At 43.4% G+C, this 22,340-nt stretch overlaps 1 protein-coding gene across 8 annotated transcripts in view; it reads left to right on the forward strand.

The window, feature by feature from the left end:
- kmt2cb (lysine (K)-specific methyltransferase 2Cb) overlaps positions 1-21,876 on the forward strand; it is a 48,021-nt gene extending 26,145 nt beyond the window's left edge. For 2 of the 8 annotated variants that reach the window (XM_029132714.3, XM_029132720.3), the window contains 34 exons: positions 536-722; positions 1,992-2,084; positions 2,349-2,396; positions 3,529-3,669; positions 3,760-3,792; positions 3,923-4,072; positions 4,150-4,291; positions 4,412-4,641; positions 4,841-4,914; positions 5,558-5,755; positions 5,984-7,951; positions 8,134-8,447; positions 8,577-10,135; positions 10,223-10,334; positions 10,512-10,578; positions 10,717-10,777; positions 10,906-11,138; positions 11,760-13,391; positions 14,168-14,359; positions 14,620-14,784; positions 14,876-15,002; positions 15,144-15,285; positions 15,407-15,591; positions 15,721-15,857; positions 15,993-16,260; positions 16,439-16,572; positions 16,939-17,070; positions 17,165-18,281; positions 18,389-18,525; positions 18,631-18,773; positions 19,319-19,493; positions 19,582-19,772; positions 19,861-19,969; positions 20,050-21,876. In XM_029132714.3, coding sequence (XP_028988547.1) covers positions 536-722; positions 1,992-2,084; positions 2,349-2,396; positions 3,529-3,669; positions 3,760-3,792; positions 3,923-4,072; positions 4,150-4,291; positions 4,412-4,641; positions 4,841-4,914; positions 5,558-5,755; positions 5,984-7,951; positions 8,134-8,447; positions 8,577-10,135; positions 10,223-10,334; positions 10,512-10,578; positions 10,717-10,777; positions 10,906-11,138; positions 11,760-13,391; positions 14,168-14,359; positions 14,620-14,784; positions 14,876-15,002; positions 15,144-15,285; positions 15,407-15,591; positions 15,721-15,857; positions 15,993-16,260; positions 16,439-16,572; positions 16,939-17,070; positions 17,165-18,281; positions 18,389-18,525; positions 18,631-18,773; positions 19,319-19,493; positions 19,582-19,772; positions 19,861-19,969; positions 20,050-20,142 — 10,689 coding nt within the window. In that variant the 3' untranslated portion in view covers positions 20,143-21,876. The remainder of the gene's footprint in view (positions 1-535; positions 723-1,991; positions 2,085-2,348; positions 2,397-3,528; positions 3,670-3,759; positions 3,793-3,922; positions 4,073-4,149; positions 4,292-4,411; positions 4,642-4,840; positions 4,915-5,557; positions 5,756-5,983; positions 7,952-8,133; positions 8,448-8,576; positions 10,136-10,222; positions 10,335-10,511; positions 10,579-10,716; positions 10,778-10,905; positions 11,139-11,759; positions 13,392-14,167; positions 14,360-14,619; positions 14,785-14,875; positions 15,003-15,143; positions 15,286-15,406; positions 15,592-15,720; positions 15,858-15,992; positions 16,261-16,438; positions 16,573-16,938; positions 17,071-17,164; positions 18,282-18,388; positions 18,526-18,630; positions 18,774-19,318; positions 19,494-19,581; positions 19,773-19,860; positions 19,970-20,049) is intronic. The other 6 variants (XM_029132715.3, XM_029132719.3, XM_055503552.1 and 3 more) reach the window with 6 other exon arrangements.
- Positions 21,877-22,340: the final 464 nt, after the last annotated feature.

The raw sequence follows: 22,340 nt of genomic DNA on the forward strand, positions 1-22,340 counted from the left end.
GCTCGTGAATTGACATCCAAAATCTTAACTGAAGATGACTTCAAGGCTCCTTGTCTCTAGCTAGTATCTCAGTGTCACCTTGTGTTCACCAAAACATAGTTATGCGATGTGCATTAAGCCACCAGCAGCTGTCAGTGCTGCTCTTTATCTCACCACAGTGGGGGGAAGTGGGGAGTATTCAGACTGACCTAAAGGTTTAACACAGTGGAGCGAATTTCATTAATTATAGACACCGTAACATGTTGGATTTTTAATGTCTTGGGTACAGCAGGGAGCTGCACTTACATGTCATTGAGGATAGCAGATGACTTGTGGGTATAAGTGGTTGGGGATGGTAGGTGCTGACAAATGTGAGGTCAGGAGCAGCATGACTGTTGGTGTGGGAGCTCATCTGTATCAGTTTAGTCTGTCCTCAAGGGTTGTTTAATATGCACTAAATTTATGTTTGACATGATATGTTTTTTAAGGATGTCACAAAAGATAACCAAAGGCTGTAAACATGGGTGTAACCTGGGTTTTGTTTTGGTGTGTTCAGGAGGCATTTTTTGGAAAAGACCTGCTGGACAAAAGTAAGCAGAGCCGGCATCAGGGGGCTGAGTCAGGCTTAATGGAAGATGGACAAAGTCAAGGGGAGAGGAAGCCCACCACCAGCTTCCTAGAGTCGTCATCAGACCCTCTGCTCAGTGCATCATCAGCATCTCTTCCAACCAGACCAACAGCACGTATGTATATGAAGTACTTCAGTAGTCTAGTAGCAGGAAAGACATGAAGCAATGTGTTGGTGTTCGGCTGGTGTTCATACATCAGAGTTACTGTTTCTGTTTTCAAATTTGCTCTGTCTCACCCGCTCAGTCTCGAGCTTCCTCTCAATTTAAATCAAATGCCACATACTTCCTGTACACACCGAAATGATGGGTTGTGAAAACAAAATGTCCCAGGCCTGACACCAAATAGCAACAGGACTAAACTTTAAATATATATAGCTTATGTCTGAATCCAAATGACGCTTGCCATCAATGGGGATTTAATGCATGCATAAAAACGTTCTATTCATCGTGTTGACCATGAGGGCAAACAGGTACAGTAACAAGTCTCTGCTTGTGGTCTCATTCCAAGATGTTGACCTCTGGTTTACTGCTTGTTATCTTGGGGGTGGGGGGGGCATCTGACTTGACTTATTAAATATTAAATCTGAAAATGTGTTTGAATTTTTACTTTTAACACAAATATTGGAAAAACATAGTCAAATAAATACTGTAGTTAGCTATATAAAAGTCCTACTCAGTGGTTAAAAGATCTCATACATACTTATATAGCGCTTTACACTACTACTCATTAACACTCACATTCACACACTGATGCCAGCAGCTGCCATGCACCGGAGCTCGCTTGAAACATCAGGGGCAGCTTGGGGTTCAGTGTCTTGCCCACCACTTTTATTGTACAGATGGCCAATGATTTCCATCGACAGCCACAGTTACTGTAAGACAAACTGACTTTCTACCAAGAAAAACTAACTTTTGTAGTTTCATTTGTTTGATGAACCAAAACAATTTACCCTTGACAATGGTGACCTTCACACAATAATGGAATTCCTCTTTTTTTAAAAACGATACAGAAAATGTTATGTTCTTGGAGAAACAGCTAAAGAATTTCATGCTTGGTGAACTCAGTTTGCAAAGAAAAAAAGTATGCTGAAGTATTTTTTTTATTTTCACACAATAGTAAGGGGCCAAATGAACGACAATTGTAAAAGACTGTAGACTCCATAGTCTCAAAAAAAACGAAATGTCTGTATACATATCGTAGTTTAATCCAGATCAGATTCTTTGGTTTCAAATCGCACTAATGTTCATTCAACATCACCATCAGTTATGATTTGCGACTCTTGTGTTTTTTTTGTTTGTCTTATTATTTGTTTATTATATTATTATATATTGTTTATTATTTATTGTTTTTATTGTTTATTACTTTTTTTTCCTCATCTACAGAGACATCTGAGGAACCATTAGTTGATCTTTCTGATGTTCTGAACACTGATGCAGACATCTTGGGAATGCTGGGAAAGTCAAGCAGTGACTCTGGTGCGTCATAAATCTCACAAGTAGTCACAGCGGCAAGATTTTATTAGTAGTAACCTAGCTGTGGGTTTACAAAGTCTTTTCTTCCCGGATCAGAAATTTCCTCAGACAGCAGGTTTATGTTTGCTTTCACCACATTCTTTAACAAAGTCTTTGAGTAAATTTTTGTTCTTTTTCTTTTGTATGTTTGCATTGTCTGAAGCGTGTTGTGCTTGTTCTGTCTTCACTAATTTTTCACTCATTTTATCTGGTTTTGGGTTCTTGTAGGTCTTGATTTTTGCCCCTTCCAGGTTGACAGCTCTCCTCCTCCGTTTGGTAAGGGTGCTATGGCCTCCTAATCCCTTGCTTTGGTGCATTCCTCCTCTCTTACTGTGGGTTTCTGTTTCACTGTGCATGTAAACACTCCTTGGCCACTTTACAACTGTACAACTGAATACAGTCCACTACAGCAGCTCCAGTTTAAAAAGCTGTTGTATAAAAATACGGTATATTATGAAGTGTTTTTATTGTTTTGAATATTCACAGATATATAAATGAGGGGTCCCAGAACATTATGAGCACCAAATTCACTCCAGTACAATCCCACTACCCACTGAGGAACGATAACGTTTTAAAGTGGAATTAATGGCAGACCTGCTGTGTTGGAGTACACCGTTGTACAGGTGTACATTAGAAAATGTGGCCAGTGAGTAAATAGGTTGCTTCAGCCATTTCAGATTGTTTTAACACTCATGAACTGCTTAGTGGTTACCTAACCCACTATAAATGTATGGTGTCCAAGTCTTGGTTGTACTCCTCCTAAACTGTTTCAGGAGAGTGATCTTTTTGCTGCCTAATTGAAGACTTCAACAGCAGAGAAACAACCAGTTTAGAAACAAATTATTCATATAGCAGGAGGCTTGGGCAAATTCTCTTTCAGGTCCTGAGGACAGTGAATGTTTTTGCTTCTCAGGCTGGATAATCATAATAAAAACACAGTTCTTCATTCTTCATAAAACTATTTTCAGCCTAATTAAGATGTATTTTAAATTCAATCTACAGTACATTTTCCTTGTTTAGAGACAATTAATACGTTGAAAGACCTTAAATCGGTAGTCCTCAAGTCTATTGTCTTAGTACCAACACCCTGCTTGTTTTTCACCCATTGATGGGTCAAGGCTGTATTTTCCTTATCACAGACGTCCAAGTGTTTTGTTTGTTTTTAATAAGAATTAGTGTGAGCTCTCTGTCTCTTCAGTTTCCAAAACCGTGTTGAAACACACACAGGAACCCCAAGGAGTTTGAAACACATACTTTTCAGATTTGATTACATTCCACAGGCTGTTCATAATAAACCTGTTTGGACTTTAACTATATATTGGTGATCACGTTCTTGGATGGCTGCTTTGTGTTTGCACCTGTGTGCAGGTTGTGATTAGTTTTTGTATGTCCATGTGTGTTTCCACAGCTGGTCTGGATATTGGGCCCCTGGCAGACAACTCTCCAGTGGTGCCCCAGTCTCAGGCTGGCCGGAGGACACCTCGAACCCTCCCAGAGGAACCCCTAGATGGGATTCTCAGCCCAGAGTTGGACAAGATGGTCACTGATGGTCAGTGTGGGAGATCATACATCTAAACACTTTCAGCCGTGTTGTCATACATGAGGAGTAATTATCTTTTATTTTTGTTTGTTGTTTCAGAATCAATTCTCAGCAAGCTTTACAAAATTCCAGGTTTGTAATTTCATGTTTTTGAAGTACTGAAAGCTTTCATTTAGTTCAATTCTAAAAATCTATCGTCTCTCCTAATAAAGACATGTCACGTATTGAAAATGTATATCTGCACGTTAACTTTGTTTTCCAGAGCTGGAGGGTAAGGATGTAGAAGATCTCTTCACAGCAGTTCTCAGCCCCAGCACAAGCCAACCACCTCCACCACCACAGGTGCCTCACCCCCAGGGTCCAGGGCCCCTCCCTGCCACACCTGGGACTAGCATGCCACACCCCAATACAGGTACACCATCACCTAGCTAACATTTGACTTAAGTTTTTAAATTTCATGCATCTAAACCTTTTAAATCGTGTGTGTAGGGAACCCCATGTTTCCAAGGATGCCAATGATAAATGGTATGATGGGACCTAACCAACGCTTCCCTACAAATCCAGGTGCAGGGCCCTGCATCCCAGATAATTTCCCTCCCCTCAACCGTATGCCTTTCACTGACAATCCAAGGTAATATTTTACGTTAGATTTTTAACTGTAAGTCTTAAAATGCTTTTTTTCTTTTTTACACTTACTTGACAAATTGACGTGTTTGATCAAATTGATTTGTTTTTCTTTGTTGTATGATAGAACGTTTAATCAAATGCCAAGAGAGGCAGTTGGTCCATGGCCCTCCCCTGCCCATGGTCCCGGCCCTACACCCCCTGGCCCTCTGCCTGATGGGGAGACTGAAGCCATGTCAAATGCCCAAAGGAGTACACTCAAGTGGGAGAAGGAGGAAACACTTGGAGAGCTAGCAACTGTCGCACCCGTCCTGTATACCAATGTGAATTTTCCCAACCTCAAAGAAGAATACCCAGGTTTGTCTATGCCTGTTGAGCATTTATGTTTGTTTTTTCCCATTAGATAGTAATTTCTTTGTTTTGCCATTGCCTTTATTTCTGCTCATATCTTACGTATTGTGTGAGTGCACATACTTCACTGTTCTAGTCTCACAGTAGAAAAATTCCTTGCGCTGTAAGACTGTTGGCATGACAACTGCTCCTCTTGTTCTTTCAGACTGGTCTACAAGAGTAAAGCAAATTGCTAAATTGTGGAGGAAAGCTAGTTCTCAAGACAGGGCCCCATATGTGGTAAGATCACTTATACTGCTGAGTTTGCTTGTTGTCTTCAATTATGATTTTAGGCCAGACATCAAGCTGCATACACTAGTTGCACAGACATTAGTGTGAAGAATCCAGACTCCTGTGCTGCATCTGGCCTCTTGCTTTTTGCCAGTGCAATTAAAAATCCTCCTATTTACAGATGAACCAATTAACACAGGAAGCCCTGTTCAGTGTCAGAACTCACTATAGTCTCTACTGTTTGAAACTGCTGGATGTAATTTTATTCTGCACAAGCAAAGAGCTTGTCTTGATTAAAAACTTTTTTCCCTTTTAGTTTAGTCCATTTTAGTATATATTTTTTTATGATATTTCTCACTGGCTAGTTAGTTACAGTACTTTTTCTTTTATATCATAACTATGAGGAAGCAGCAATCAAACATTTGCCGTAACTGGATGACCCTTAAAACGGGATACACATTAGCATTTACGTATAGTACAGTATTTACAAAAGAATGAAAATTACAATATTTTTTATACATTGCTCAAACCAAATAAAGGAATCACTTTGCCAGAATCAAGGTTAACATCTGTTGTACTACAGTCCTTTGTTTTTGAAGTATGTAAAATGTTTGACATGTTTTTTGTTTCCTGTGGTTCCTTTGCTGTTTAGCAAAAGGCAAGAGATAACCGAGCAGCCCTGCGCATCAACAAAGTCCAGATGTCGAATGAGACTGTGAAGAGGCACCATCCACAGCAACAGCCCCCTGAGGTGTTTGATCCCAACATACCACTAGACACAGAACTGCTGTTTAAAGACCCTTTGAAACCAAAAGAGTCAGAGCATGAACAAGAGTGGAAGTTTAGACAGGTAAGAGTGTATGCAATGAAGTCAGCGAATGCAGGGGCAGGCCCACATAGTTTTAAGACAGCTAAGAAGTGGTTGTTTAGTAAAGCTCCATAAACAACTACACTATCCTCCACATTAACCCTGATGACATTGGTGGTTAGTAGTTCCAGTTAATTTTTGGCATGAGGCTGATATTTGTTGTATACCTTTTGGTGTCTAATCCAGCTTTACATTGTGCTTTTCCAACAGCAAATGAGGCAGAAAAGCAAACAGCAAGCCAAAATTGAAGCCACTCAGAAACTAGAGCAAGTTAAGAATGAACAACTCCAGCAGCAACAGCAACAGCAGCAGCCGACCAACAGCCAGTCAGAGGGAGAAGGAAACAGCAGTGGTACCCAGAGCCCTGCCTCCCAGCCGGGCAATGGCAGCATGTCCCCCATGCAGCAGCTCAACTCTAAAGAAGGCTTTGCCCGGCCACAACTGCCAGGGACACCCACTGCAGGTCCTCCAGAGGATGTTTTCTTAAGACCTCCTCCTCCACCTCCATCTGGCCCTTCCTCCCAGCCTCAGTCCCCACAGGTGTTCTCACCAGGCTCCTCTGGATCTAGACCCTCCTCTCCATGGGACCCATATGCCAAGATGGTTGGGACCCCAAGACCACCAACTCTTGGGCCGAATACATGTCGCAGAATGGCTGTAGAATCTGGCAAATCACCCACCTTGTTGATGGATCAGCAGGACAGGGGTAGGCCTTCCCCTGCCTACGATTCATTTGGCTCTCCAACATCTGTGAGCAGTGACCCTTATGCCAAACCTCCTGACACACCAAGACCGACAGGGGAAATTGACCCTTTTTTGAAGCCCATGGGTCCTCCCAGGGCCAGTCAGGCTGCTCAGGGAAGGCCCCCAATGGGTTCTCCAAGTAGAGATACCTTCTCAAGGCCAATGATAAGAAATGAGGCCTATCAACGAATGACCCAAAACAGAATGATCTTGTCTGATCCTTACTCAAGACCTTTACTAACACCAATTCCTGGAAGTAATGAGTCTGGCTCAGTTCCTTTGTTTAAAACACCTATGCCACCTCCTCAGGCTCAGGATTCCTTCAGCCGACCAGGTCCACATCCTGCTGACAGGTTTTCCCAGAATCAGCAGAGTGACCCATATGCTCAGCCTCCTCATACACCAAGACCGTCTTGCAATGACAGCTTCACCAGTCCTCCTAGAATGGGTCAACAACATCCTCAGGGGCACTCATTTGCTCAGCCTCCAACAATGACTCAAATGTCTAGAAATCCTTATGCTCATGCACCTTCCACTCCAAGGCCCGACCATTTTACATATGATCCTTTTGCCCAGCCCCCCAAGCCTCCTGCTGATCACTTTTCTCAGTCTGCAGGCATCCAGCGAGCCATAAATGAGCCTGGTGCTCAACCTCGTCCATTTTTTGAACCCTATGCTCGACCACCTGGCACCCCACGTCCACACGACAACTACGGCCAGCCAGCGAATATCCCCAGCCCATCATCTGATCCATATTCACAAGCTCCTTCCACTCCACGCCCAAGTGGAATTAACCAGTTTACTCATCAGCCGCACCCAGGACAGAGAATGTCACCTTCCCACTCATTGGACCCTTATGCACAGCCGCCAGGCACTCCACGGCCCCAAGTGGGAGAACGTTTTTCCAAATCACCAGGTAATCAGAGAGGTCCAATGGAACCATTTAGTAGTACACCTGTGGCATCAAGACCTGGGACCAGTGACATGTTTTCTTCACCTGGGGGACCTAGACCAATGCTAAATGATCCTTACATCCAGCCTCCTGGGACCCCACGGCCTGATGGGCTAAGCAGACAAGCTCCAAGGCCAGGGCCAATGTTAAACCAGGATCCTTTCTCCCCACCCCAGGCCAGACTTCAGGATTCTTACCCTCATCCAGGCTCACAAACACCAAAACACCCAAGTGTGTCTGAAGATGGATTCATTCAATCACCCTCTAGAAGACCGAGCCAGACACCTTGTCATGACCCATTTGAACAAGCCCCCATAACCCCACGCTTACAGTCCACAGAGAAAATTGAAATGAAAGATGTAGGTGGCAACACAACTGTTCCTCAAGACTCAGGACAATTGTCTAATAACTTACAGATGCCTAGTGTATCCTCTGAGGCCCAAGGCGTTGCTCTTGTTGAGAGCGAAGAAAGACTCAGACAGGTAAAGTACAGTAGTGGCATAGACTTCATTCATTTATAATAATACATTACTAGTTACATTTTTGCATCTGCATAAACATTAGCTTTTTATAGTAAATAACCCAAACTAAACTGACACGCGTTTATTTATGGCAGCATACTCATTTTTAAAAATAATTAATGTTTTGTGTCTGTGTTTCATAGCGACAACGAATTAGAGAACTAATTCTTAAACAGCAGCAACAGAGGAGTGCCAGTCGACAGGAGAGGGGTCCCCAGGAGCCTGCAGGCAATATAACCCCAGGAACACCACGACCCTGGCTCCAAGAGGGCCCTGGGCAACAGGGGGAGATGTTCAACCGACCTCCCCCACCTTATCCTGGACAAGTACCCATGAGAGGGCCAGCAAGGTTTGCTGGACCTTTTCCAGGAGATCAGCGTGTCCCTTTTCCTAATGAGGGACAAATTCCCAGGGGCCCACATCCTGTAGATCCTAATTTGAGACATCAGGGACCAAGGTTTGTTTTGTTATAATGGGTTTTATTCCACCTTAGTTTTTAGATAATGTTTAACTTTTCACATGGCTTATCTCAATTCTATGCATATCTTTCCTCTTTTTTAGTTATATGTGTTTATCTTGTTTTTAGGTTTGCTTTTCCACCTGGGGTGGTAGGACCTCATGGTTCCCAAGAGTTCTTTCCCCGGGGGCAACACCCAATGCAGGATATCCCTCCTCAAATGAGACGCTGCATGTCAGCTGAAATGGCAAAAAATATAGGAACCAACCCAGTGGGGATGCCCCAGCACTTCCCACCACGTGGTATGCCAGTGCAGCAGCACAATATAATGGGCCAGCCCTTTATTGAACTGCGACACAGAACAGCAGAAAATAGGCCACGTATGCCATTTCTCCCAGATGCCATACAAGGAGGGAACATGGATCCCAACTTGCAGGGTCAAAGGCCAGCAGGCTTTCCAGGGGCACACAATTCCAGGTTCCCTTTAAACCAGGGGCCTAGGATGGTAGACCCAATGACGAGCCAGACTGGGCATGTACAACTATCTGCCAGCATGGACAATCTTCATCAGCAAGTCCAAATGTCAGGAAACAACACACTCAAACAGTCTCCCTTGATGAGATCCATGAGTCAGCCTGCCTCAAATCAAACCCACAACATGGAAGTACCAATGATCCTGACTGCACCCCCTGCTGGGCAGTCTGTGACACTGGCCAACAATGAACCAGTTGAGGAAAAACTGGATGCAGAAGAATCAGCAGTCAAAGATCTTGAGGATGTGGAAGTGAAAGACTTGGTGGATGCTGACTTGGAAAACCTTAATTTGGATCCTGAAGATGGCAAAGACTTGGACCTAGAGACAAATGACCTACACCTAGATGACTTCCTAACATCTGGTAAATTTGACATAATTGCTTATACAGACCCAGACTTAGATGATATCAAGAAAGACATATTTAATGAGGAACTTGATCTCAGTGATCCAATAGATGACAATACAGATAACGTTGACATCAATAAAAGCTTAGGAGGTGAGGCCTCATCCAGTACCAACCCAGGGGCCTCAGGGGAGCAGTCTTCAGCTCAAATCAAACTGGAAGTCCCTGGAAATCAGGCATCTGTTTCTACTACACATAGGCCAGAAATTAAAATGGAGGTCAAAGACTGCCAGAAAATGCCTGAAGTAGGGGAGCAGCAAGCCACTGGAAACACCTTAACCTCAAACCAGCAGGGAGTGATCCCTGACTCCACCCCTGTCCTGTCTAGTTTACTCATTAAGCAGCAGCCTGAAGAACAGTCATTAAATCCAGTCATTGAATCTGTCAGTCAAGGAGGAAACCCCATGCCCCAGCAGAACCGAGCTACTGACCCTCAGCATAGCTCTGGACTCGCAATAAATCAAACCATACCTGATGCCACCACTGCGGGAGAAACTGCTCTGACCAACTTTGGGGCAGACCAACTGATGGGGCTAACCTCTGGAATGGACGAGAGCACTCTGGCCCAGCAGGCGGCTTTAAATCAGGCAATGGGTCAGCACAACCAGCAACACCGTCCTCTTTTGCTAGAGGAACAGCCACTTCTATTGCAGGACCTCCTAGACCAGGAGAGGCAGGAGCAACAGCAGCAGAGGCAAATGCAAGCCATGATACGACAGCGTTCCAGCGACTCCTTTTTCCCCAACATTGGTAAATTATTGAGGCCACAGCTTTTTATACGCCATTATATGTTGAAGTTGATTTTACTTACAAAGTCACAATTTCTGACATTTGCAGATTTTGATGCCATCACTGATCCCATCATGAAAGCGAAAATGGTCGCCCTGAAAGGCATTAACAAAGTCATGGTTCAGAACAACATGGGAATGGCACCAATGGTCATGAATAGGTAAAAGATAGATATTCTTGACTACAAAATGTATTATAGTGAGAATCTAGGTGTTGGTTTTGGTGGTAAAAACCATAAACCCAACCTGATAAATGAGCAGGTATTTGACATGTGTACAGTAGCTACTGTTGTTAAATTAATAAACTTATGCATGTCTGTGATGCTGTGCTATTACAGATTTCCATCTGTACCTGCACCACCATGTCCTGAAAGTACACCACTTCCTCCTCAAGTTGTCGGACAGGTAACAGACCCAATAATCTGTTCAAATGTTGTTTAGAACAATATTAAGACATACTTTATTGATCCCCTTGGGAGATTTGCATTTTCTGCATTTGACCAATTATCTGGCATATTTTATATTTTTCTTTCTTGCTACCAGGATGGGAAATTAACACAAGTACCAAGACCAACTCCTCCAAACTTTGGACCAGGATTCGGCAGTAAGTGTTCTAATAATGTATATGCGTTTTCTTTTCAGTTTAAAGGTCTGTCAGTCCTAGAAATATAAGGATGTTTATTTTTAATTCTGTCAAGATTTGTAACAAAATAGCCTTTTTCTTTTCTTCAGACAATGCTCAGAGGGCTCAGTATGAGGAGTGGCTCCAGGAGACTCAGCAACTACTTCAAATGCAGCAGAAGTTTCTGGAAGAGAAGATTGGCGCTCACAGGAAGTCAAAGAAAGCTCTGTCTGCCAAGCAGAGAACAGCTAAGAAGGCAGGGAGGGAGTTCCCTGAGGAGGATGCCGAGCAGCTCAAACATGTCACAGAGCAGCAGGGTGTAGTGCAGAAACAACTGGAGCAGGTAAATGCTCAGCCTGTCAAGCTCCACCACTGAATTCTGACTTAGCCCTGCTCCACACAGTGGCTGCCCTAAGCATTGTGCTTTCACTGGCCCTATTAGTCAAATGAGAAAATGGGGGGGCTGTGTGCTCTCCACAATTTGTATTTGCCCTCACATCTGCACACGTCATTGTACTAAAACAGAATCAGCAAACCTTATTGCATGCTTACATTTATTAAAACAATTTATTCAGTTGTTGTTTTATTACTATGTATTCAAAACCAGGTTGACTTCCAGTGACATGCAGCAGTTGGTGTCAGGACGTTTAGCAAAAATAATTAGTGTAAATACTAAATTATTTCATCTAAAAGATCAAAAAAATAATATTGAACAAAGAATTCAGATCACACAAGTCTGTGTCTCCAAGGCACCTGTCAACCTGCTCTGACTCCATGAAAGAACAGTGCAAGAGAAAACAAAGATTCTAAAACTGTCAGGTTGCTTTGGTCACACATGAAAGTTAAATTCCACAGCTTCTGTTTTATAGTAAAATTATTCGCTTTACCTTGTTAGAACTGTTTTGTTTAACATGTTAAAAAAAGAAAAAAAGAAGCAATATTTATTTCCCTGTAACCTTTTCAGATTCGCAAGCAGCAGAAGGAACATGCTGAACTCATAGAGGAGTACAGAGTGAAACAGCAGCAGAACAACATGACACCCATTATGCCTGGGATGCACCCAATGCCAGGCCCAGCAGGCATGATTCCAAGTGGCCCCCCAATGGTCCAGCCTCCTATGAACCCTATGATGCAAATGCCACTTCATCCTGGCCAGACAAATGTGCCCCCACGTATGCCTAATCCACCACCTGGCTGGCATCCAGGTGCTCCCATGCCCATGGGTGGACCAGGAATTCCTGTAGTAATGCCTCCCCAGGTACCTGTGGGAAATCCAGGCCAACCCCATCCGATGCCAATGGGTAACATCCCTCCGCACTCTCAAATGCCTGTAGAACCCCAAGCGCCACCAGTTCCACCAGGTGGTGTAAAACCCATGCAGACAGGTGGTGTGAAGTTTGATGACAACAACCCATTCAGTGAAGGCTTCCAGGAGCGGGAACGGAGGGAGAGGCTGAGGGAGCAGCAGGAGCGGCAGCGGGTGCAGCTCATGCAGGAGGTTGAACGTCAACGAGCTCTAAAACACCGTATGGAAATGGAGCAGCAAGGGATGATGGGACCTGATGGGAACATGGCACCACTCTCTCAGATGCCATTTTTTAATGCGGAGCTGCCGCAAGACTTCATGCAGCCTCAGAGACCCCCTGTACAACAACAGTCCTTAGGACCGATGTTCCACCAACAGCAGGGCATGCAGCATGGTATGGGCTCACCTCCTGGAACGTTTATGCAAGGTGAAAGGAGGGCATCGATGGGCAATGGGATGATGCCCCCAGAAATGGGGCCAGGTTTGGGGCCTGTTAATCTTCCCCTACAACCGCCCAACTTTCCCCAGGGGCAACCCAGGCCTCGTCAGTTCAGTGGCCCAGGAATAATGCTTCAGATGCCGTGTGAGGGTCCGCCTTTTGGAGGGGATTCAACACCTTTGCCTTCTAACTTTCCAGGCTCAGGACAGTCTCTCATCCAACTCTATTCCAACATCATTCCAGATGAAAAGGGAAAAAAGAAAAGAACCCGCAAAAAGAAAAAAGATGATGACGCAGATTCAGTCAAGACGCCTTCGACTCCACACTCTGACCTTACAGCCCCACTTACACCATGTGTCTCAGACACCTCCTCAACCCCAACCAGAAGCACCCATTTGTTCACAGAGCATGACTTGTCAAGGTCGCCCTTACTGGGATCATCCACCCCCAGTCATTCGGAGCTCGAGAAGCAGCTTTCTGGAGGACATCCCGGTCTTTCATCAGACACAGCAAGGGCTCAAGCTCAGGAGCACGAGAGGATCCTCAGCAACATCAAGCTTGAGCAGATTGATGCCAACGATTGTCATGGGTCAAGAGAAGGGCCCATTGGCTCAGAAATGAGCTCTGTGAAGGAGGAGGGAAGCAAAGGCAGTGCTTCACCCTTCACTGCAGGACAAAGTCCAAACAAGGGCGATTCTGGCAATGAGCTACTGAAACACCTTCTAAAGAACAAGAGTACACCCCCACATGGGTTGTCCCAACAGAGGTCAGAGGAGAGTCTGCGCTCAGAGGGAGAGGAGTCTGCAGACTGCAAAGCCCTGCTAAGGCAAAGCTCCTTGGACAGCAACGGGGTCAGTCTTTACATTCATTACCACCTCAGCATTTTCTAGCTGTAAAATCACTGAAGTGAGTCATGCAGGGGTTTAGAAGGACGTCATAGTTAAATTGGTATGAGTCAAAGCCGTCAGTTTTAAAATGAGTCATACTGTGATTTCCGGGCTATAAAGCGCACCCCCGACTTTAAGCTGCACCTACTTTTTTTTTTAAATTGAACTCTGACTGTAAGCCGCAGGTGTCCACGTCAGATATTTGCACAAAAAGATTTTTGTAGCTTTTAATCTGATACGGTAAACAGTGCCTGTAACACGGCTGGTTAAAAAAAAAATACAGCAGCATGCCACTAAAGTAATTGACCAATATCTACTGCTGCCTTCTTCGCATTAAAACCACTAAAGTGTCAGAATTAAACGGCCTCACAGTTACTTCGTTAAAAGATTTCTTTTTGTCTCAACATCTTTAAGGTGGCAATCACATATGGGTGCTTCCTTTTAAACCGTGTACCGTAACACCTGTAGCATAAGCACACTGAAGAGTAGAGAGAGTAAGAGTAGTGGCTTATAGTCAGGAAGTTACGTTAATTACCATTGGAAAAAATAATAGCATTATGTGCAATTTCCTGTTTATCATTTGATCATAAAATAGAATCTAATCTTTATGGGTATTTGAAATGGGAACAGTGTTACAGAAACCCACAGAAGATGCAATCAAGCGATTGAAAATCTATCATCATCTATCTTATTGCCAAATTAATTTCAAAGTTTAAAAGCATCTTGATTGGCTTTTCCAGGCATATTCGGATGGCATCCCTGACTTTCCTGGACCACTGATTCCTGAACAAGAGAAGAAGAAAGGGAGGAACAAGAGGGCACCAAAAGGCGGAGAGAAACCAGCCTCTCGTTACAAGAAAAGGAAGAAGGAAGGGGATGAGAGGCAACTGATGCACTCTGGCACGGACACTGTAATGACGCAAATCAAACAGGTATGATTTATTTTGGAACATTGTCACCTGCTCCATTTACAGTTTAATAATTTGAATTTTTAATAAAATTAAAATTTGCAAACATTTTACAAAAAAAAAGCTCTGTTTTTATCTGTTATTAAAGTGGCACATTGTGCAGAGGTTTGCGTCTTTCTGTACAAAATTAATGGTGATAATTAATAATGGTAATGACTAATGTCTATGTGTAAACACAGAGTTATGTCATGTTCTGATGTTTTAATTTCTCTCTTCTGACACAGCAGCTCTCCCTGCTGCCCCTCATGGAGCCCCTGATTGGGGTCAACTTTGCCCATTTTGCTCCCTATGGCAGTGGCCAGCTCAATGGAGAGAATCTCTTGTCTGGTACTTTTGGCAGCGCCTCACTAGATGGAGTCTCTGACTATTACTCCCAACTAGCCTATAAGGTAGAATCTGCTTACCTTTGTTGGAAGCTGGCAGGACAGAACACGTCTGTAGCATGTTGTACTGGCTTTACTTTGGTGTTTATTCCTACAGCAGAGTAATCTGAGCAATCCACCAACACCACCAGCTTCTCTTCCTCCTACTCCACCACCTGTGAACCGCCAGAAAATGATCAATGGGTTTGCGACAACAGAGGAACTGGCAAGCAAAGCTGCCATGGGTAAGAAAACAGGAGGATGTACCTTTTTTTTTTTTTCTTTTTTTTTTAATTTATTTATTTATTTTTTAATTTCATCAATCAAATATTTGGCGTGTGTTTGTGTGTACATACAGACTGACATTGTGCTCTCATTTCATACAGTTTCCAAAGGTCTGGTCCCAAAGCATGTTCCCTTTAGGACTGAAGAAGATCTGTTGGCCCGGGCCATTGCACAAGGACCCAAAACCGTAGATGTTCCAGCCTCACTCCCTACCCCTCCACACAACAACCAGGAGGAGCTCAGGTATACAAAAAACAGTATTTCTTTGTTGTTGTTGTTTTTTTTTTTTTTTATGGACGCTGCATCATTAACTCTGATATTGATATTGGTACATCTTTTTTTTTTTCTTTTAACGTGGTAATAGTAACCGAGGACAGGAGCCGTGCAAAGACAGGGACACACCTGACAGTTTTGTTCCATCCTCATCCCCCGAGAGTGTGGTTGGCATGGAGATCAGCCGCTACCCAGACCTTTCTGTGGTGAAGGAAGAACCACCCTCTCCATGTTTGTCTCCTGTCCTCCCGATGCTTCCTGCACCTCATGGGAAAGGTAAACTTATAGAACCGTCTCCTGTTGACCTTAACATCACAATGTTGTACAGTATTTGTAAGACTCCTCATGTCTCAATAGTGTGTCAGCCATTTATAGATATCTTTTTTTGTTTGTTTTTACCTTAAGGGTCAGCAATCAAAGTGCAAGATATCAAGACTGAACCATCTGGAATGTTTTTTGGTTCGACCTTTGGCCCCATGTCTAATGATTCCAAACAAGGGTTGGTCTCTGTCGCTATCACACTGAGACAAGCTGCAGCTGAGGTAAGAAAACTTAATTATCCGGTTTCACTGAAAAAACTAATATATGACACACAAATTCAATTTTGCCCAAACTATTCCTGATTAGATCTAGCTCTTATCAACTTAAGGTTTTTTGTTGTTGTTGTTTTTATGCAGAACATCCCTGGCGTCGTGGCAGCCATTTCAGACCTGTTGTGCGTGAAGATCCCAAACAGCTATGAGGTCAGCAGCACCCCAGACAGGGGTGTGTGCGGTCCAAGGATGGGACCTCACGGCATGGAGCCTCGGCCTCCCATGCTGTTCCCTGTACATGGTGGCAATGGAGGGCTACAAGGGCGACCGGGACCGATGATGAGACCCAGTGGAGCACATGGAATGATGCAGCAGCAGGCATATAATTTTCGCTTCCATCCTAATAGCCCAGGTAAGGGAGAAACCCCAAATTAAGGAGAAATTGTTATAGCAGTATAGTACAAATGGATATTTTGTCTTACATATCAAATACAGTGAACAGAATTAAGTCACAAACAGATGTGGATGGATGTGGATATGTGGATATATCCTTTTTAACCATTTCAGGGATGTAATTTGTGTTGCTTCAGGTGTAGCTCCTGGACCTGACCAGAAGAACTCTGCCAGCTCTGGATGTAAACCTCAGTGGTGCTGCAACTGTAAGGTTGTGGTTCTGGGAAATGGAGTACAGAAATCTGTCAAGGACCTTCCTTTACACATGAAGGTATTGAATTGTATAGACCAGTGTTTGACCTCAGCCAAAAACTCTATGAACATTTCGTTATTGATTTTCCAACAGAGGAGCTAGGTCAGCATGTAACACATTATTTACTTAAGGGCCAAACATATTTAGTACTGCTACAGTAACAATGTACATAACGTCCGATTATGTAAATCCTGCCTGCTGTGATTAAATCTATTTCAGATCAATTACTGGGCTAAACAGCATGCCCTATGACTTCACTTAAAAATTTTTTTTAATAGTTGAAGCTTTTGATGTTCAGTTTCATAACCCTTAACTCGCAGTGCATGTTGGTCATGCTTTGATTTTCTTTTTAATATAATAATTCCGTCATATTTCTCTGACTAGGAGTCTGAAAGCTGTTTCAAATCTGAAAGCCGTTTCAAATCTGAAGGGGACCTTGTCTTCTGCAGCCACAGCTGCTTCCTTCTCTACTGTTCCTCATCACCATTACGATCCAGATCAACCACCGACACAAAGGTTTGTGCGCACACACACACAATAGGTCTGTTGACGTGCAGCGAATGGCTAAATTGGTTTTAGCTGGACATCACTCTTTTTTAATCTTTTTCAGGAATCAGTGTCACTTCTCCCAGCCTCAGAGCAAACCGAAAGCCTTTGCAAAATCCAGCACCAGTACAATAACAACATGTCATCACTGGATGTTCATTGCCTGGCCCAGCTTCAGCCTAAGCTGTCTCCACCCTCTACCCCTCCCATCCCATTCCCCACAGCGAGCGAAACCCCCAGAATGGAAATGAAGTCTGATGCCATCAAAGTAACAGTGAAGTTAAAAGCCCGGCCGAGGTCTCATGAAGGCTGGCACCAGGGAAAGAGACAGAAAGGACTCCGCTGGAGGAAGTGGACGGTCCAGGTGGTGGTACCAAGAGGGAATTCCCAGCTCCCTGATGAGGATAAGATTGATGAGCTGCTCAAGAAACTTGGGGCCTCCTTGCGCCCTCCTGTCTTACTTCGTGACCAAAGGCGCTGCTGTTTCTGCCACCAGTTCGGTGACGGGATTACTGATGGCCCTGCTAGGCTGCTAAATCTAGATCTCGACGTATGGGTCCACCTGAACTGTGCCCTGTGGTCGACCGAAGTTTACGAGACTCAGGCTGGAGCCCTCATTAACGTGGAGCTTGCGCTTCGCCGCGGTCAAACCGTGCGCTGCGCCTACTGCCAGCACACCGGAGCCACCAGCGGCTGCCACCGTCTGCGCTGCACCAACGTTTACCATTTCACCTGTGCTCTGCAAGCTCAGTGCACTTTCTTCAAGGACAAGACCATGCTATGTCATGCCCACAGGCCCCGGGGGACAGCGGGGCAAGCCCTGGAACACGAGCTGCGCAGCTTCGCCGTCTTCCGGCGTGTCTATGTCCAGAGAGACGAAGTGCGTCAGATTGCCATTGCTGTGCAACGGCCTGAGTTAGGCTACACGTTTCGCGTTGGCAGCCTGGTGTTGCATGCAATTGGCCAGCTAATGCCTATGCAGATGGCGACGTTCCATTCCTCGACAGCCATCTTTCCAGTGGGCTACGAGGCCTGTCGCATTTACTGGAGCATGCGTCATGGTAACCGTCGTTGCCGCTACATTTGTTCTGTTGAAGACGGAGAGGGAAAGCCAGAGTTTTCCATCAGAGTGATTGAACAGGGCTACCAAGACCTGGTCCTGACTGACACCTCTGCTAAAGGTTGGTCCTCACTGATTGCTTAGAAAATGGAATATATATATTGTTTTATTCAACCTTTTTTGGAGTGAAGTTTCAACCGCCATATGCTCGTGTTTCCTTTTGTATAGGAGTCTGGGATAAGGTTCTGGGTCCCGTTGCTGAGAAAAGAACTGATTCGGGCACTTTAAAGCTTTTCCCCGTTTACCTTAAAGGAGAAGACCTGTTTGGGCTCACAGTCCCTGCAGTCACTAAGATCACTGAATCGGTCTGTAGCTACTTTTTGTGATTTCACCCATGTTAAAGAATATGACACTTTAAGAACTGCTTAGATCCTGTCGCCATATAACTCTATTTGATTTACTTATTGTAGCTGCCAGGAGTGGAGGCTTGTGAAAGGTACTCCTTCCGTTACGGACGTAACCCTCTTGTGGAGTTGCCACTTATGTTCAATCCAGCTGGCTGTGCCCGTGCCCAACCAAGAACCACCTCCCCATGCACTTCTCTGGTGATAAGGTAAACTTTGATCTGACAAGAAGTCTGTGCATGCTTTTTTTAGGCTAAATAATGCTGAAGATTTGGACCTAAGATGTTTTCATGCCAAAAAGCCCTGTAGATCACCCAGGCTGTCTGACTCAAAGTGTGTATTTCCAGCTCCCTGGTGGTCAAATGCTGTTTGAGTCTGCCCCAAGTTAAATTCATTGCCACACCTTTTTGTGGAAGCGCGTATGATGTCATAGGGGTCACAGAATCCAGCTTGTTTTTGTTGTTTGGCTAAAGCTAGCAGCTAACGGACCGTACGTGGCCAAAACAACACCGGTTGGGTGGCAGTGAATGGACCTCATGGATCTAGCTGAAGAGTCTGACACTGTAGAGGACCTGAGCCCACACAGCATGTTGTTATCATGAACCAGAGAGTCATAGAAATGTACCCGAATGTAGAAAAAGTGGATTTTGCATGTGCAGGGACCTTTAATGTGGGGCTTAGGCTAACTTTGGGCCTGTTTCTAAAATGATTAAATATTACTGTTCTCATGACTTAATTTTATTTCAACATTAAGACCACAGCCACAGGCTATATCCACCAGCAGTGCCAGGTCAAACCAGAATGTGGCCCAAGGGGAAGGTGGTGCCCCCCATAGCAAGCCTCCAGTAGTGCACCCCAGGTCCTCCCAGTACCGCTGGATGAAGAGTGAGTGGAGAGCTAATGTGTATCTTGCCCGCTCCCGCATCCAGGTAAGTTCAAATAAATATTTGGTAATGATGGAGTGGGACTCCTGCTCCAGGTAAAAAGGGTGACCTAATACATGCAATGTGTCCACAGGGCCTGGGACTGTTTGCAGCTAGAGACATCGAAAAACAAACCATGGTCATTGAGTACAATGGAACCATTCTCAGAAACGAGGTTGCCATCAGCAAGGAGAAGATCTACAGATCTCAGAATCGTGCAGTGTTCATGTTCCGCATCGACAGTGAACATATTGTTGATGCCACTCGAACAGGAGGGCTAGCACGGTATTATGAAGTTTCAGAATCGGAATTTAAACTAGTTTGAAAATCTGCAGTTCACACTGACGATTTCACTTTTTGATTTGCTCTACAGATATATCAACCACTCTTGTGTCCCGAACTGTGTTGCGGAGGTTGTAACATTTGAGAGGGGTTACAAAATCATCATCAGCTGCATTCGCAGAGTTGAAAAAGGAGAGGAGGTGGGATTTTTTTTTTAAGACAGTGGAGTGAAATGTGTGTATGATGCCGTGACACTCATGTTTCTGTTGCTTCTTTACAGCTGTGTTTCGACTACCAGTTTGACACTGTGGAGGGTCAGCACAAGATCACCTGCCACTGTGGAGCTGCTGAATGCAGGAAATGGATTAACTGAGGAGAACAACAAAAAAATGCATTCCTAAATAATATACTGTGTGGATGTTGTGATCTCTGCACGGAGGAGGAGGCTTCGCACGGAAGCCATTTCACGAATGAGCAGAACCTGTCAGAGCCTGAACCTTTGGAGAAGATGCATGAGTTTACATGTCGGTTTAACAAAATCATACACAATGGTTGGAGTAAGCGACAATTTAACACAGTAGCAGGATGTGACTTGTGCCATATGTGAGGGGCTCTGTCTGTATGCAACGCCTCTGTATGTATCTGTGTGTTTGTTGGTGTACATGGGGTGCCGAATCCACCAGCGAATGAGAAAGCACTGTGCAGGGTGCGGCCTTATTGCTTACTAAGGGCAGGCCCTTTTGTTTCATACTGTTAATGTATACCGTATGACTAAATGTAGACATCACTGAATGAGGAATGTACAGCAATGAATACCACGAAGGGAATAATAACTTGCACTAAAAAAAAGAAAATAAACAAAAAAAAATTCACACACACACACACGAAAACTTTAAAAATACTTGATTCCATGAGTCAGTTTTATCATAGGTCTGTCATGTGATTTGTGTGGAATTCGAGAGGTTTTGTATTTATTACTGAGTGAATGAATTTTATTCTCAAAATGATGAGATTGAGTTAAAGAAGGCTAGATTGCTATTGTTTTTGAAGATTGAAGAAGACATGCTGTTACTTTTGTATAAATGTACATAAAGAAAACTATAGGAATAACCGACCAAATACTACCTTAACCTTCTTGATGTTTGGGTGTTTTTAAATGGTTTCTGTTCTGTTTGTCAATGAAATTTATTTAAGATGGACGTTATTCCAGTTTGAGAGTATATATTATGATTATTCTGTACAGAATTTGTAATATAACCACAATAATTCACAAAGTATTTTTGTTGTATTAAAAGTAAGGTATTGTAGCGTAGTGTTTTGTGACTTACATATACTTTGACCACTCGAAAAGGAAATATTTTTGTTGACTAATGTAACACAGTTATCAGTTACAGAATCAAAGAAAAAAAAGACTTCAATAGTAAAAGATCATTTGTGATCTGTTTGCTGTTAATCAGGTTTGATTTTAAAGAACTGTGAATTAGGTTTTGAAACCCAAAAAAAGCTTTTTAACTTTTTAACACAAATAGGAACACCAACATGTATTTACTTGTTTTTACTTTACTTTTAAAATACGGTGCAAACGTCTAATGGTGATGTGAGTTAGACGAACCAGTGTGTGACAGAGAAGGGGGAGCTTTTACTTGGAACCATGAGTTGTTCTCCTTTTTATTTGAACAGAAATGGCATTCTCCTTCATCAGAAATGTTTCTTATACTGACATTTCACACGTCACATGCTTAGAAACGGAAGAGTTTTTGCGTGCACAATTTCAAGTCGACTGTAAAATTTTGCAGACAGTCTTAGAACTTGTAATGTATATGGCATGTATTTTTTTAACTTTCCGAAGACTCAATTGTATATATTTTCTCAATGAATGGTTGTAACAAATTGTTTCTTGGATATTTTTCTTCTCTTGTATATTACATCATCCTGCCAGTGTGTTTGTGCTACATTTTCTTGGTCGTGTAAAGTAGTCAGACCCCCCCATCCCCACCCTTTCTTTTTCCTTTTTGAAAATGCCTTTTGAAGTGTACAGAGTATGAGGTTTGGAGTTTGTGGAATTGAATTTAGAAACATTTACAAAAATAAACTATTTTACATGTTAGTATGGTTGTGTGTGTGGTTAATCAATTACAGTAATATGCACCTTCCTCTATACAATGGCAATCTGACGCACTATACACCTTCCCCAATATCATACATGGCTATATAGCACTGATATATAAATTTAAATTCTTAACCAATCCCCCCCAATTGCCAATTGCCCCCAATTTGTCAATTGGGGGCAATTGACAAATGATTTTGATTGATTTTCTGTCCAATTCATGGAAGGTCTGGAAATAGTAATGTTTTATTATTACCAGAGTGATATTTCGTTTCCTTGCATCTGAAGAGCTGAAAACAAAAATGCTGCTGCCTCTTATATTCCAAACACCAGTAGAAAAAGACAAATTATAGGCCTGCACATTAAACTGAAATTAAAACCGTCAGTAAACCCTACCTACCAGTTCAAAAGGTGGAGAACAAGCCAGGGACAACATCCTGTGAGATACCAGCTGAAGGTCAGGG

The sequence above is a fragment of the Betta splendens genome, chromosome 17 (genome assembly GCF_900634795.4).
Source record: "Betta splendens chromosome 17, fBetSpl5.4, whole genome shotgun sequence".
Lineage (NCBI taxonomy): Eukaryota > Metazoa > Chordata > Actinopteri > Anabantiformes > Osphronemidae > Betta > Betta splendens.